Here is a 14,937-nt window from a genome sequence, read left to right as displayed (position 1 = left end):
TGGTACGCGGGCCTCTCACTGTTGTGGCCTCTCCCATTGCGGAGCACAGGCTCTGGACGCGCAGGTTCAGCGGCCATGGCTTATGGGCCTAGCCGCTCCGTGGCATGTGGGATCTTCCCGGACTGGGGCATGAACCCATGTCCCCTGCATCGGCAGGCGGACTCTCAGCCACTGCGCCACCAGGGAAGCCCCTGGATGGAGTTTTTATATAGATTTGGGGGATTTTTCTCACCTTTCCAGAATTTCCCCCCTCACTTTCTAGCCAATTGTCCTCTGACTTTCAAAGCCATTAAGACTGTGGCCTTCTGCTTGAGTTTCTGGTGCTCCACATTGTAACTGGTGAATGTCCTCAGACAATAAACTTTATAAGTGCAATTCTCACCTAGTGCATCTTACTTTTTCCAAAGATCTGTTCTCCAGTTTCTGCCTTCTTTTGGTTCCTCTCTTGTGCTTTTAATAGTTGTTTTTATAATTTGTAATTATAATCAGATGAGCATTTCCAAAGATACCTGCTTCTCCACATTACCAGAAATGGAACTCTCCCCCATCCTTTTAAAACTATGATTTTTTATTAATTATCGAAACAGTAACGTACATTGCAGGGAAACTGTAACAAGGTAGAAATTTATTAAAAGGTGGGGGGAGAAATCACCCTGAGGTGACTGTTGTTAACATTTTTAGTATATATTCTTCCATTCTTTATTTTTTTTACTAATCTCATAGAAATAATGCTGTACATGTAATTTGCAGTCCTATTGTCTTAACATACCATGAAATGTTACTGTATCATAAAATCATTTTGAAAACATTTTAAGTATCTGTATAATCTCCTATGACTTGACTCTATCATAATTTTAATAATCACTCTATTTTGGCTATTTCTCTGATAACTTGTATTCATGCCTTCTGGCCAGTGGCTTCCTGATTTTTTTTTTTATTGGGGGAAGGGTTGTCTAAGTTGCTTTTAAATGTTACCTTTTGATAATTGGAAATTTGACTAATAATTGGAAATTAATGTTTTTAGGAATGATAATGATTTTAGGTTATGTTTATAAAGATACTCCTTTTAGAAAATATTTATAGATGCAATTATATATTGTCCATGATTTGCTTCACAGTATTAATGGGGCACTTGAGGGCAGAGTGAGGGTGGAGGTGAGAAAGCTTGGCCATAACTTGGTTGTTGAAGCCAGTTGATGTATACTGGGGACTTCATTACTATCATCTGTTTAGTTCAGTATACATTTAAAGATTTCCATGATAAAAAATTAAGAAACTGTCTTTAAAGCTTAACATATGTTTGGCTGCAAATAAAAGGTTTTCATAATGCTTTTATATGATTATAAAACCCTGAATAAAGCAACTAGAGTTAAAAATAGCCTATGAATAAAATTTTTCCAGGATTTACTTCTTAATGAAATATTTGATACATTTTTAAGAATGTGTTAAATGTTTGTTTGAATCTTATGAAATTGCCAATGTTTGACCATTTTTAGGCTACAAAACTGGCAAGTGCGTATGGTTAATCTAATATATATTAGGAAATATTCTGATAAACAACTGTGAATTCACCACCTAAACTAAGAAATAGAATATTACCAAAACTGTTGAAGTATTTTACATATTCTTTGTTCTATCCTCAATTAAGGGGGGTAACCATTATCTAAAAATTTTTATTTTCTTCTTTGTTTTGTATTTTTTTAAACTTGATTTAAAAAAAATTTTAACTCGTCTCATAATTCCCCTATATATAGATTTACCAGAAATATTTGTACCCCTAAACAGCATGTTGTATATCTTGCTTGTTTTTCATCTTTGAAAAATATATCATCAGACTATATGTAGTCTTCTCTGGTTGCCTTTTTTCACTTGTGTGTTTCTCTGCCATATCCACGGTCATGTATGTAGCTCTCGTTCATTGTACTTTCAGTGCTATCTTCTAGCGTTTCATTGCATGAGTGTATCAGAAAGAATTTATTATTCTTTTGAGGATGGACATGAGATGTGTCTCCTAATTTTTTGCTGTTATGAAGTATGTTGCTCTGAATATTCTAAGAGTCTTTTTGGTACCCATGTGCAGTAGTTTCTTAGGCAGCGGCTTTCAAACTTTTTGACTGTGACCCACAATAAGATAAAATATTTTACATTTCAACCCAATAAAGAAATTAAAGTTTTCTGAAATAATATTTACTTGTATTAGATGATATGTACTTTGATCTTTTTCTGCAAAAAAAAAAGCAGTTGAAAAACATTGCTGCTTAGACTTACTAAACTGATACCATAAAGTGGGTGAAAAACACTGTGATTTGTTTGAAAAACTGTGTGCCTAGATGTAAAATTTGTGTCATAAAGAGTATATCCATGTTTAACTACACAAGACAGTGTCTAATTTTTTTTTTCAAAATGATGGTACCAAATTTGCATTGAGCTTTCATTACTGCATATCCTTGTCGACATTTGGTATCATCAAACTTTGCAATCTGGTATAAAATGACTTCAGCTTTCATTCTCATTCAACTAAATATTTATTAAGCTCCTACTATGTCCTGGGCATTGGTCTTGATGTTTGGGATATATTAGTGAATAAGAAAAACAGAGACCACTCTCTTCGTGTACCTTTTCATTCTAGTTCTTCCTAATTTTAATTTCACATATTTCTTTTTTCATTTTCAGAAGTTCTATCATTTTCAAATCTCTCCAGTCATTTGTAGTATTCTCTTATTTCCTACTTTAAACCACTTATTATAAAATAAAACATGGATACAAAAAAACACACAAAACAAATATATGGTTTAATGAAGTTTTACTAACTACAATCTCCTCCAAGTGCCTCATCTCAGTCCACACCCTTTCTTCTTCCAGCAATACCCACTGTCTTGACTTTTATAGTTCCCACTGTCTGGTGTTTTGTAGTTTTATCACATAAATGTGATCGCTAGTTTAGCCTTGCCAGTTTTTTTAATTTGTTAAATGTTTACCACTATTTGTTTTGAATTTTTGAATTTTATTTATTTTTTTATATAGCAGGTTCTTATTAGTCATCAATTTTATACACATCAGTGTATAAATTTCAATCCCAATCACCCAATTCAGCACACCACCATCCCCACCCCCCCATGGCTTTCCCCGCTTGGTGTCCATACATTTGTTCTCTACATCTGTGTCTCAACTTCTGCCCTGCAAACCGGTTCATCTGTATCAGTTTTCTACGTTCCACATACATGCGTTAATATACGATATTTGTTTTTCTCTTTCTGACTTACTTCACTCTGTATGACAGTCTCTGGGTCCATCCACGTCTCAACAAATGACTCAATTTCGTTCCTTTTTATGGCTGAGTAATAATCCATTGTATATATGTACCACAACTTCTTTATCCATTCGCCTGGTGATGGGCGTTTAGGTTGCTTCCCTGACGTGGCTATTGTAAAGAGTACTACAGTGAACATTGGGGTGCATGTGTCTTTTTGAATTATGGTTCTCTCTGGATATATGCTCAGTAGTAGAATTGCTGGATCATATGATAATTCTGTTTTTAGTTTTTTAAGGAAACTTCATGCTATTCTCCATAGTGGCTGTATCAACTTACATTCCCACCAGCAGTGCAAGAGGGTTCCCTTTTCTCCACACCCTCTCCAGCATTTGTTGTTTGTAAATTTTCTGATGATGCCCATTCTAACTGGTGTGAGGTGATACCTCATTGTAGTTTTAATTTGCATTTCTCTAATAATTAGTGATGTTGAGCAGCTTTTCATGTGCTTCTTGGCCATCTGTATGTCTTCTTTGGAGAAATGTCTATTTAGGTCTTCTGCCCATTTTTGGATTGGGTTGTTTGTTTCTTTGATATTGAGCTGCATGAGCTGTTTATGTATTTTGGAGATTAATCCTTTGTCCATTGCTTCATTTGCAAATATTTTCTCCCATTCTGAGGGTTGCCTTTTCATCTTGTTTATGGTTTCCTTTGCTGTGAAAAAGCTTTGAAGTTTCATTAGGTCCCATTTGTTTATTTTTGTTTTTATTTCCATTGCTCTAAGAGGTGGATCAAAAAGATCTCACTGTGATTTATGTCAAATAATGTTCTTCCTATGTTTTCCTGTAAGAGTTTTATAGTGTCTGGTCTTACATTTAGGTCTCGAACCCATTTTGAGTTTATTTTTGTGTATGGTGTTAGGGAGTGTTCTAATTTCATTCTTTTACATGTAGCTGTCCAGTTTTCCCAGCACGACTTATTGAAGAGACTGTCTTTTCTCCATATCCTTGCCTCCTTTGTCATGGATTATTTGACCATAGGTGTGTGGGTTTATCTTTGGGCTTTCTATCTTGTTCCATTGATCTATGTTTCTGTTTTTGTGCCAGTACCATATTGTCTTGATTACTGTAGCTTTGTAGTATAGTCTGAAGTCAGGGAGTCTGACTCCTCCAGCTCCGTTTTTTTACCTCAAGACTGCATTGGCTATTCGGGGTCTTTTGTGTCTCCATAGAAATTTTAAGATTTTTTTCTTCTAGTTCTGTAAAAAATGCCGTTGGTAATTTGATAGGTATTGTATAGAATCTGTAGATTGCTTTGGGTAGTATAGTCATTTTCACAAAATGGATTCTTCCAATCCAAGAACATGGTATATCTCTCCATCTGTTGGTATCGTCTTTAATTTCTTTCATCAGTGTCTTATAGTTTTCTGCATACAGGTCTTTTGTCTCCCTAGGTAGGTTTATTCCTGGATGTTTTATTCTTTTTGTTGCAGTGGTAAATGGGAGTGTTCCCTTAATTTCTCTTTCAGATTTTTCATCATTAGTGTATAGGAAAGCAAGAGATTTCTGTGCATTAATTTTGTATCCTGCAACTTTACCAAATTCATTGATTAGCTCTAGTAGTTTTCTGGTGGCATTTATAGGATTCTCTATGTATAGTATCATGTCATCTGCAAACAGTGACAGCCTTTCTTCTTCTTTTCCAATTTGTATTCCTTTTATTTCTTTTCCTTCTCTGATTGCCATGGCTAGGACTTCCAAAACTATGCTGAATAATAGTGGTGAGAGTGGACACCCTTGTCTTGTTCCTGATCCTAGAGGAAATGCTTTCAGTTTTTCACCATTGAGAAAGATGTTTGCTGTGGGTTTGTCATACATGGCCTTTATTATGTTGAGGTACATAATGCCCACCTTCTGGAGCATTTTTATCATAAATGGGTGTTGAATTTTGTGCATCTGTTTTCTGCATCTGTTAAGATGATCATATGGTTTTTATTTCTTCAATTTGTTAATATGGTGTATCACATGGATTGATTTGTGTATACTGAAGAATCCTTGCATCCCTGGGATAAATCCCACTTGATCATGGTGTATGATCCTTTTAATGTGTTGTTGGATTCTGTTTGCTAGTATTTTGTTGAGGATTTTTGCATCTATATTCATCAGTGATATTAGTCTGTAATTTTCTCTTTTTGTAGTATCTTTCTCTGGTTTTGGTATCAGGGTGATGGTGGCCTCATAGAATGAGTTTGGGAGTGTTCCTTCCTCTGCAATTTTTGGAAGAGTTTGAGAAGGATGGGTGTTAGCTCTTCTCTAAATGTTCGATAGAATTCACCTGTGAAGCCATCTGGTCTGGGACTTTTGTTTGTTGGAAGATTTTTAATTCCAGTTTCAATTTCAGTGCTTGTGATTGGTCTGTCCATATTTTCTATTTCTTCCTGGTTCAGTCTTGGAAGGTTATACCTTTCTAAGATTTTGTCCATTTCTTCCAGGTTGTCCATTTTGTTGGCATAGAGTTGCTTGTAGTAGTCTCTTAGGATGCTTTGTATTTCTGCGGTGTCTGTTGTAACTTTTCCTTTTTCATTTCTAATTTTACTGATTTGAGTCCTCTCCCTCTTTCTTGATGAGTCTGGCTAATGGTTTATCAGTTTTGTTTATCTTCTCAAAGAACCAGCTTTTAGTTTTATTGATCTTTGCTCTTGTTTTCTTTGTTTCTGTTTCATTTGTTTCTGCTCTGATCTTTATGATTTCTTTCCTTGTGCTAACTTTGGGTTTTGTTTGTTCTTCTTTCCCTAGTTCCTTTAGGTGTAAGGTTAGATTGTTTATTTGAGATTTTTCTTGTTTCTTGAGGTAGGCTTGTATAGCTATAAACTTCCCTCTTAGAACTGCTTTTGCTGCATCCCATAGGTTTTGGATCAATTTGCTTTCATTGTCATTTGTCTCTAGGTAGTTTTTGATTTCCTCTTTGATTTCTTCAGTGATCTCTTGGTTATTTAGTAACATATTTTTTAGCCTCCATGTGTTTCTGTTTTTTACGTTTTTTTCCCTGTAATTCATTTCTAATCTCATAGCGTTGTGGCCAGAAAAGATGCTTGATATGATTTCAATTTTCTTAAATTTACTGAGGCTTGATTTGTGACCCAGGATGTGATCTATCCTGGAGTATGTTCCGTGCGCACTTGAGAAGAAAGTGTAATCCGCTCTTTTTGGATGGAATGTCCTATAAATATCAATTAAATCTATCTGGTCTGTTGTGTCATTTAAAGCTTCTGTGTCCTTATTTATTTTCATTTTGGATGATCTGTCCATTGGTGTAAGTGAGCTGTTAAAGTCCCCCACTATTATTCTGTTACTGTCCATTTCCTCTTTTATAGCTGTTAGCAGTTGCCTTATGTATTGAGGTGCTCCTTTGTTGGGTGCATGTATATTTATAATTGTTATATCTTCTTCTTGGATTGATCCCTTGATCATTATGTAGTGCCCTTCCTTGTCTCTTGTAACATTCTTTATTTTAAAGTCTAGTTTATGTGATATGAGTATAGCTACTCCAGCTTTCTTTTGATTTCCATTTGCATGGAATATCTTTTTCCATCCCCTCACTTTCAGTCTGTATGTGTCCCTAGGTCTGACGTGGGTATCTTGTAGACAGCATATATATGGGTCCTGTTTTTGTATCCATTCGGCAAGCCTGTGTCTTTCTGTTGGAGCGTTTAATCCATTCACGTTTAAGGTAATTATCCTACTACCATTTTCTTAATTGTTTTGGGTTTGTTTTTGTAGGTCCTTTTCTTCTCTTGTGTTTCCCACTTAGGGAACTTCCTTTATCATTTGTTGTAGAGCTGGTTTGTTGGTGCTGAATTCTCTTAGCTTTTGCTTGTCTGTAAAGCTTTTGATTTCTCCTTTGAATCTGAATGAGATGCTTGCCGGGTAGAGTAATCTTGGTTGTAGGTTCTTCCCTTTCATCAGTTTAAGTATATCATGACACTCCCTTCTGGCTTGTAAAGTTTCTGCTGAGAAATCAGCTGTTAACCTTATGGGAGTTCCCTTGTATGTTATTTGTCGTTTTTCCATTGCTGCTTTCAATAATTTTTCTTTGTCTTTAATTTTTGCCAATTTGATTACTATGTGTCTCTGCGTGTTTCTCCTTGGGTTTATCCTGTATGGGACTCGCTGCGCTTCCTGGACTTGGGTGGCTATTTCCTTTCCCATGTTAGGGAAGTTTTCGACTATAAACTCTTCAGATATTTTCTCTGGTCCTTTCTCTGTCTCTTCTCCTTCTGGGACCCCTATAATGCGAATGTTGTTGCGTTTAATGTTGTCCCAGAGGTCTCTTAGGCTGTCTTCATTTCTTTTCATTCTTTTTTTCTTTATTCTGTTCCACAGCAGTGAATTCCACCATTCTGTCTTCTAGGTCACTTATCCGTTCTTCTGCCTCAGTTATTCTGCTATTTATTCCTTTTAGTGTAGTTTTCATCTCAGTTGTTGTATTGTTCATCTCTGTTTGTTTGTTCTTTAATTCTTCTAGGTCTTTGTTAAACATTTCTTGCATCTTCTTGATCTTTGTCTCCATTCTTTTTCCGAGGTCCTGGATCATTTTCACTATCATTATTCTGAATTCTTTTTCTGGAAGGTTGCCTGTGTCCACTTGGTTTAGTTGTTTTTCTGGGGTTTTATCTTGTTCCTTCATCTGCTGCATAGCTCTCTGCCTTTTCATCTTGTCTATCGTTTTGTGAATGTGGTTTTTGTTCCACAGGCTGCAGGATTGTAGTTCTTGCTTCTGCTGTCTGCCCTCTGGTGGATGAGGCTATCTAAGAGGCTTGTGTAAGTTTCCTGATGGGAGGGACTGGTCGTGTGTAGAGCCTGGTGTTGCTCTGGTGGGCAGAGCTCAGTAAAACTTTAATCGCTTGTCTGCTGATGGGTGGGGCTGTGTTCCCTCCCTGTTGGTTGTTTGACCTGAGGCAACCCAACACTGGAGCCTACCTGGCCTCTTTAGTGGGGCTAATGATAGACTCTGGGGGGATCACGCCAAGGAGTACTTCCCAGAACTTCTGCTGCCAGTGTCCTTGTCCCCATGGTGAGCCAGAGCCACCACCCCCACCCCCCCACCCCCCGCCTCTGCAGGAGACCCTCCAACACTAGCCGGTAGGTGTGGTTCAGTCTCCCCTGGGGTCACTGCTCCTTCCCCTGGCTCCCGATGCGCACACTGCTTTGTGTATGCCATCCAAGAGTGGAGTCTCTGTTTCCCCCAGTCCTGTCGAAGTCCTGCAATCAGATCCCACTAAGCTTCAAAGTCTGATTCTCTAGGAATTCATCCTCCCGTTGCCGGACCCCAGGTTGGGAAGCCTGACGTGGGGCTCAGAACCTTCACTCCAGTGGGTGGACTTCTGTGGTATAAGTGTTCTGCAGTCTGTGAGTCACCCACCCAGCAGTCATGGGATTTGATTTTACTGTGATTGCGCCCCTCCTACCGTCTCATTGTGGCTTCTCCTTTGTCTTTGGATGTGGGGTATCTTTTTTGGTGAGTTCCAGTGTCTTCCTAATGATGATTGTCCAGCAGCTAGTTGTGATTCTGGTGTTCTCGCAAGAGGGAGTGAGAGCACATCCTTCTACTCTGCCATCTTGGTTCCTCTCTCCACCACTTTTTAATTTACAGTTTCTCCCTTTATCCTTTTCCTTACTATTTACCTGTGGAGGAACCTCTAGAGTCTCCCACAGTCTAGACTGCATTCAGTGCAGTTTAATATGTTCAGTGTTTTCTAGAAATTAGCTGCTGGTTTCAAAGGTTCAGTTGGGTTCAGTGCCTTTGGCAAGAGTCTGGGTTGTGTTGGGTTTTTTCATCAGATCTGTTTCTTGATGTTAGCAGTTGTCTAGATCCATTATTTGAGGTTGTTAAAAGGTGAATTCTCATTTCATTCTTTTTTATTTATTAGTGGGAATGCTTTTATAAAGAGACTTTTCCCTCATCTAGTATTTGCATACCCAGAGGTCCATTTCCTATGGCAAGGAAGGATAAATATTGGATTTTTTTCTCTTTATTTAGCAGTTCTGAAGATAATGAATTGGTGTTGTCATTTAACGAAGACCAAGTAGTTTATTTTAATTTTATTTTGAACTCATAAATGTAAACAAAGATGATGTGTTTCAACCCATTGCAATTATTACCCTTATTGAAACTCACATTGTCCCATCTTTGGCCAGTGGAAGTCTCTTCAGGTTGGCAGACCCTAGTAATCTTGTTAACAGTTTCTTTGCTATTTGTATGAAAAGATGTTGCATGTTCATTTTGTCCATCACCTGCCCTCTGCCTGGAATCAACATTTCTTTAATAAACCTTGGTTTCTTATAGTGGGAAATGGACCTGGGTGCTAAAAATGCTCATTGCTACTAGGGTGACCATCATTTCTAGGCCATTTCAGCAGATATAGCTAGGATATCTATATATCATACACACACAAATATTTAAAGATAAAATATCTCATGAGTTCTTATTAATACTTCTAATTCAAATTCAGGACCAGAGTTTTACTTCACCTCTTCCATATTATATCTGCATATCCTTTCTTCCATACCCACAATCTGGTTTTCAGGGAACACAGGGCATGATACAGTATCCTGTGTGACTCATTTGCTTTAGCCTACATAACAAATAACAGTCTCAGAATAACAATACTAATACCAATAATATTCCTATAAAGAGGTAACTATATGTTTTGCAAATATTGTATTTTTTATAATTGTATATATTGTCTGGGCATATAGGCATTATATAACGTACTCTCCTTCTTTTAACCCTCATTACTCTTATTTCTGTGAATAAGTGCATATTTAATGCTCACTACCATCCTCATGTTAATGTTTCTCTAGTCATTTGACTGTCTGAAGCTCGTTCTCCAGGAAATTACTTGGGAAGGGTTCATCGGAACAGTAATTCTTGAGTTTTGTACATGTTGACAAGTTTGCCTGTCCTTTGTATGAAATTTTCTTTCTTGATAATATTTGATATAGTACTCCATTTTTTTTTCCGGCAGAGTGCTGCTATTGAAAAGTCTGATGATAATTAAATTTTCTTTTCCCTAAAAATCACTTTCTCTTTTTGTCTCGGCCTAAAGATTTTTTTCCTCTAAGTCCAGTAATTTCATTAATCTATGCCTCAGTGTTGATCATTCTGGGGCAGTGTTCTCAGGTGTGGTTGGCTTTAGCTGGGACTTTCAACTGGGGAGCACCTACACTTAGCCCTTCTGGCATGGTGCTCTCAGGGTAGTTGGACTTCTTACATGGTAGTTTAGGAGTCCCAGAGAGAATGTTCCAGCAATCAAGGCAGGGGCTGCATGTTCTTTTATGACCTTTTCCTGGAAGCCAGCATCAGTTTTGTTAATTTTCTGTTTCTTGAAGCAGTCATGAGCTTGTCTAGGTTCAATGAGAGGTGACATACACCCCAACTTTCAATGTGAGGCGTGACAAAGAATTTGTGGCCATGTTTTTAATTTTATTTTTACTTTTTTAATTAAAAAAATTTTTATTGAAGTATAGCTGATTTACAATGTTGTGTTAGTTTCAGGTGTACAGCAAAGTGAATCTGTTACACAAATACATATATCCACTCTTTTTTTAGATTCTTTTTTTTAAATTACCGTAGTATTTGTCTTAAAATTTGACATAAAATTTAATTAAATCAGTGATCATGCAGTTTAGATTGAATCGTGATTAATATTTGCTAAGGTTGTTAAAATATCTAAAGTATAACTTTAGATATACTGTAGAAGTAAACTTTATTAGAATCAGGGATAATTATTGCCATTAGTAGCTCAAGTATAGTAACAAATATAAAGATGGCTTGGTAAAATATATACATTTTACATTTACACATTTGTTTAGAGGTGAAAGTTGCAAGTAAAATCTAAATTATTTCTCACTAAGAAAAGGTGACAAAATATCAGGCAGTGGCTTTATCCTTTGCACTAAGATTTCTAACTGCATCCTATTTTTAGGTTTGTATAATTTTGAACCCACTGATAGTGCTTTGATTTTGCTTTCATAGTACATGAATATGTTACATACATATTACTTTATATCATATGATAAGCCCACTGTTTTCACCAGAGTAGAGCATTTTAGTAATGTTACAGATCTAGTCAGCATTCTGATGAATGATTTTTAATGTTTTTTAAAAGAAATCTTGAAAATGGTTTCATTGAATTAGAAAACATTACATAATTTAAAAAATATGATCTTAATTTTAGAGTGACTTAGATATGTTTTTCTTTATGATATTTTATATTTTATTTCATTTTATTCATACCAGTAAAACTGTACTTGAGATTCTGTACACTTATGATTCTACTCAATGTAAATAAAATGGCAGCATGGGATTACACAGCCACAGTAAAGCACACTATAGCATGTTTTACAATGTCTGATCTTAGAGCTTATCTAATTCTGCCAAAGTGTTTCAAAATACAGCAGAAAACACTTTTGTAGTGCTCATGTTGCATCACTCTGGTTTTATTGCATTCTCTTTCCCTTCAAAATTTGTATTAGCTTTTATAAATTAAAAATTGTAGTGATGTTTTTATGTGTGTGTACACACTTATATACATTTCTGTATCTGTGTATATATGAAGTGTATGCAACATTTGAAGATTGTTTATGTCCTGGTGGTGAATCAAGGGAAAGAGAAAGTATTGTTTTTATTTCTCAAATAGCTCTTGTCATTAATTTGATCCTAGTAAGAAAAAACTCTTGCTATTCAACTATTTTTAATTTTTATTTGCAGGTAAGCTTTTGGGTTGTTAGAGAGATTCTTCATGCTCAAACATTAAAAATTAGAGCAGAAGTTTTGAGCCACTATATTAAAACTGCTAAGGTAAGACAAACTTGTGTTTCTATTTTTGAGTTTAATCATTTAGCAACGCTTGTAAGTAAATGTTTGCCTGTGACACTATGTTCACTTTTTATCGACCCTAGAAAATACAGCCTACTGACTAATATAAGTCTGTTTTTTAAATTGAATGCCTGTTTCCTTTGCCTTTTCTTTTATTCCTCCATATAAGTCTGTTTTTTAAATTGAATGCCTGTTTCCTTTGCCTTTTCTTTTATTCCTCCTGTCTTCCTCCATAAAATACTGGTCTATTCTGCAGGTGATTGAAAAAGCCTTATAGGATTAAGTAGGAAAATACGTATCAATTATTTGCCTTTGAAATAGATCACTCTGCCAACCGTATGGAGAATGATAAGACTTTATTTTTTTTTAAATAGTATAAATGAGGATGTTAACCAAATACCTTAATTGAGCAACATAGATAATAGATGCAGCAAGAGAAATAAAACATGGATTTCAAGGATAGTCAAAATTTAGAGAGGAGGATGGAATAGAACATTCAAGATTTTATTAAAATTTGTAACAACTCCAAATTTGTGTTAACTAAAAAGAGGTATAATTGTAACCACATCCGTCATTATTCTTATAATAAACACATAACTTATCTCACCTGTGAACAAAGATGGAATAAAATGAGGATATCATTTTTACAATTGTAAATTATTGTAAAAATGTAATTATTGTAAGTCATAACTCTTCCATATTTCCCTTGAGCACCTGGGAACAATTGTATTCTAACATTCTATGGCACTAGGTGGCAGAGCTAGCCTTCTGAAAATTTGATATTTTGCAGAAGTGTCATAAAATTTTTAAAAACATTCTTTGTGATATGTTAGATAAATATTGGCTTTTAGCTAATAGAAGTCCATGACTTTTCTCCATAGATCCTGAATTTGCATTATTGTTTTCTGATATTTTTGTTAGTTTTTTTTTTATGTACTTGTTGTATGTTCCACTCAGAACCACCAAATTTTGTCCATCAAACCTGCCATTATCCTCATCAAATAATCATTTAATTCCAATTCAGACTCTTAGACTTTGAGTTATTTTTGATGGTGTTTACTTTCATCTCAAGCCCTAAATTCATAATTTTTTTGTCTCATTTCTGTCTCTTAAATCCCTGTAGTTAGATTCGCCTTCTGTATTCAGTTTGCTATAAAACTGGCAGGTCTTTCTCTTCTTTTAGTAGGTTGTTTCAGTTAGGGTTCTGTAGAGACAGAAAAAAAAAATACACACACACATATATATATGTATATAATGTATAAAAAGATTTAAGGAATTATCTCGTGTGATTAGGTGGGGGGAAACGCAAATCTGAAATCTGTAGGGCAGACAGCCTAGAAACTCGGGCAGGAGTTTCTAGATTTTTGCTGTTATAAGTACCACTGCTTATAAAGCATTCATGTGTGAGTCTCTTGGTGCTCAACTGCAGGTTAAAGCCCTAGAAATATAGAGAGAAAAGACAAATTTATCTTCAAAGAAATGACAATTACACCACTAGCTTTCATTGAATCTGGTGAAAAATAACATTTTTTGTGTGTTGGCTGTTTAGGTTTTCTCTCCTGAAATGTCTGTTCAAGATCTTTGAACAATTTTCTATTATAGTATTGGTCTTTGATTTTTATAGCAGTTTTAAAAATATAATTCCAGATACTAAAGTTCTTTGCTATATTCTTTGCATACATCTTCCTATTTGTGACTTGTCTTATAACTCTTTTCATGTTATCTTTTGATATAGATGCTCTTAATTTTAATAGTCAAATGTATTAATCTGTAACTTTCATTTTCTGATTTAAGAATATCTCACTTAAATATCTTACTCTCACCTCTGAGAATATCAAAGATTTTCTCTTATATTATTCTTTAAAAGTTCTACAGCTTTGATTTTGATATTTAATTCATCTGAAATTTTAGATATAATATGTAGGAATTATGGATTCCAGTTCATATTTTTCCATATGAATAATCCTGTTGGCACCATTTTTTAAATCTTTTTAAAAAGTTCTCGTTCTTTTGTCTGGAAGCATTGTTATGTCATCCTTGTTCTTGAAAAATGCTATTCCAGACTTACAGTTGTTTTTGTTTTTAATTTACCCTACTTGGGATTTCTTGAACTTACTAGCCCTGGGAATTAGTGTCTTTCGGTAATTTGAGAAAATAATCCACCATTATCTCTCATATTGTTTCTACCCCATTGTTTTTTATCATGTCCTTCTGAAGCTCCATTAAGATAAATGTTGGCCTTTTTTGCTCTTCCTTTGATGTCTCTTTACCTTTTATTTCACATTTTTTAAAAGACCCTTTGGCTTTTATGTTGCTTTCTAGATAATGCCTTCATTTTTAATCTTCATTTTATTTGAGGCCAATACCTGATGTTCTCCATTTGTGAATTATTGTTTCCTTGTGTTTATCTTTTTCCTTTTCCTTTTTTTCTCTTACTTGAGTTCATATTTCTTGAAATTTTATGGGGGTTCTTTGAGACCTGAGTTAAGGTGGTATTAGTTAGGGTTCTTCAGAGGAATAGAACCCTTCACTTTGCCTTGGTTTTCATATTCAAAACAGGCCATTTTTGCCTTGGAGTCGCTTCATGGTGAGGACAGTTTTTAAATGATAAGACCATTGAGATGTAAGCGTCTGATAGTTTGAAGAAACCTGGGCAATTAGCAATAATTTGACAAAAATAGTAGATCTCTCGGTAAACGGTTGGAACCTAGCATTAGATGGGAGCCTTCTGCACGGAGGCTGTAAAAAGCAAGGTCTGGTATTGGGAAGCAGGTGGATATCCCAACATGAACAAGGAACAAAGGATT

At 35.4% G+C, this 14,937-nt stretch overlaps 1 protein-coding gene across 6 annotated transcripts in view; it reads left to right on the top strand.

Annotated features, from left to right (window-relative positions):
• The window catches only part of RALGPS2 (Ral GEF with PH domain and SH3 binding motif 2), a 162,588-nt gene that overhangs the window by 63,546 nt on the left and 84,105 nt on the right, over positions 1 to 14,937 (top strand). For all 6 annotated transcript variants that reach the window (XM_029228375.1, XM_029228378.1, XM_029228377.1 and 3 more), the window contains one exon: positions 12,023 to 12,112. In XM_029228375.1, the coding sequence (XP_029084208.1) occupies positions 12,023 to 12,112 (90 nt within the window). The remainder of the gene's footprint in view (positions 1 to 12,022; positions 12,113 to 14,937) is intronic.

Source organism: Monodon monoceros, unplaced genomic scaffold (genome assembly GCF_005190385.1).
Source record: "Monodon monoceros isolate NGI ecotype Baffin Bay Population unplaced genomic scaffold, NGI_Narwhal_1 Super_Scaffold_18, whole genome shotgun sequence".
In the NCBI taxonomy this organism is placed as follows: domain Eukaryota; kingdom Metazoa; phylum Chordata; class Mammalia; order Artiodactyla; family Monodontidae; genus Monodon; species Monodon monoceros.
The sequence above is the reverse complement of the archived record's forward strand: the minus strand, read 5'-3'. Positions and strand labels throughout refer to the sequence as shown.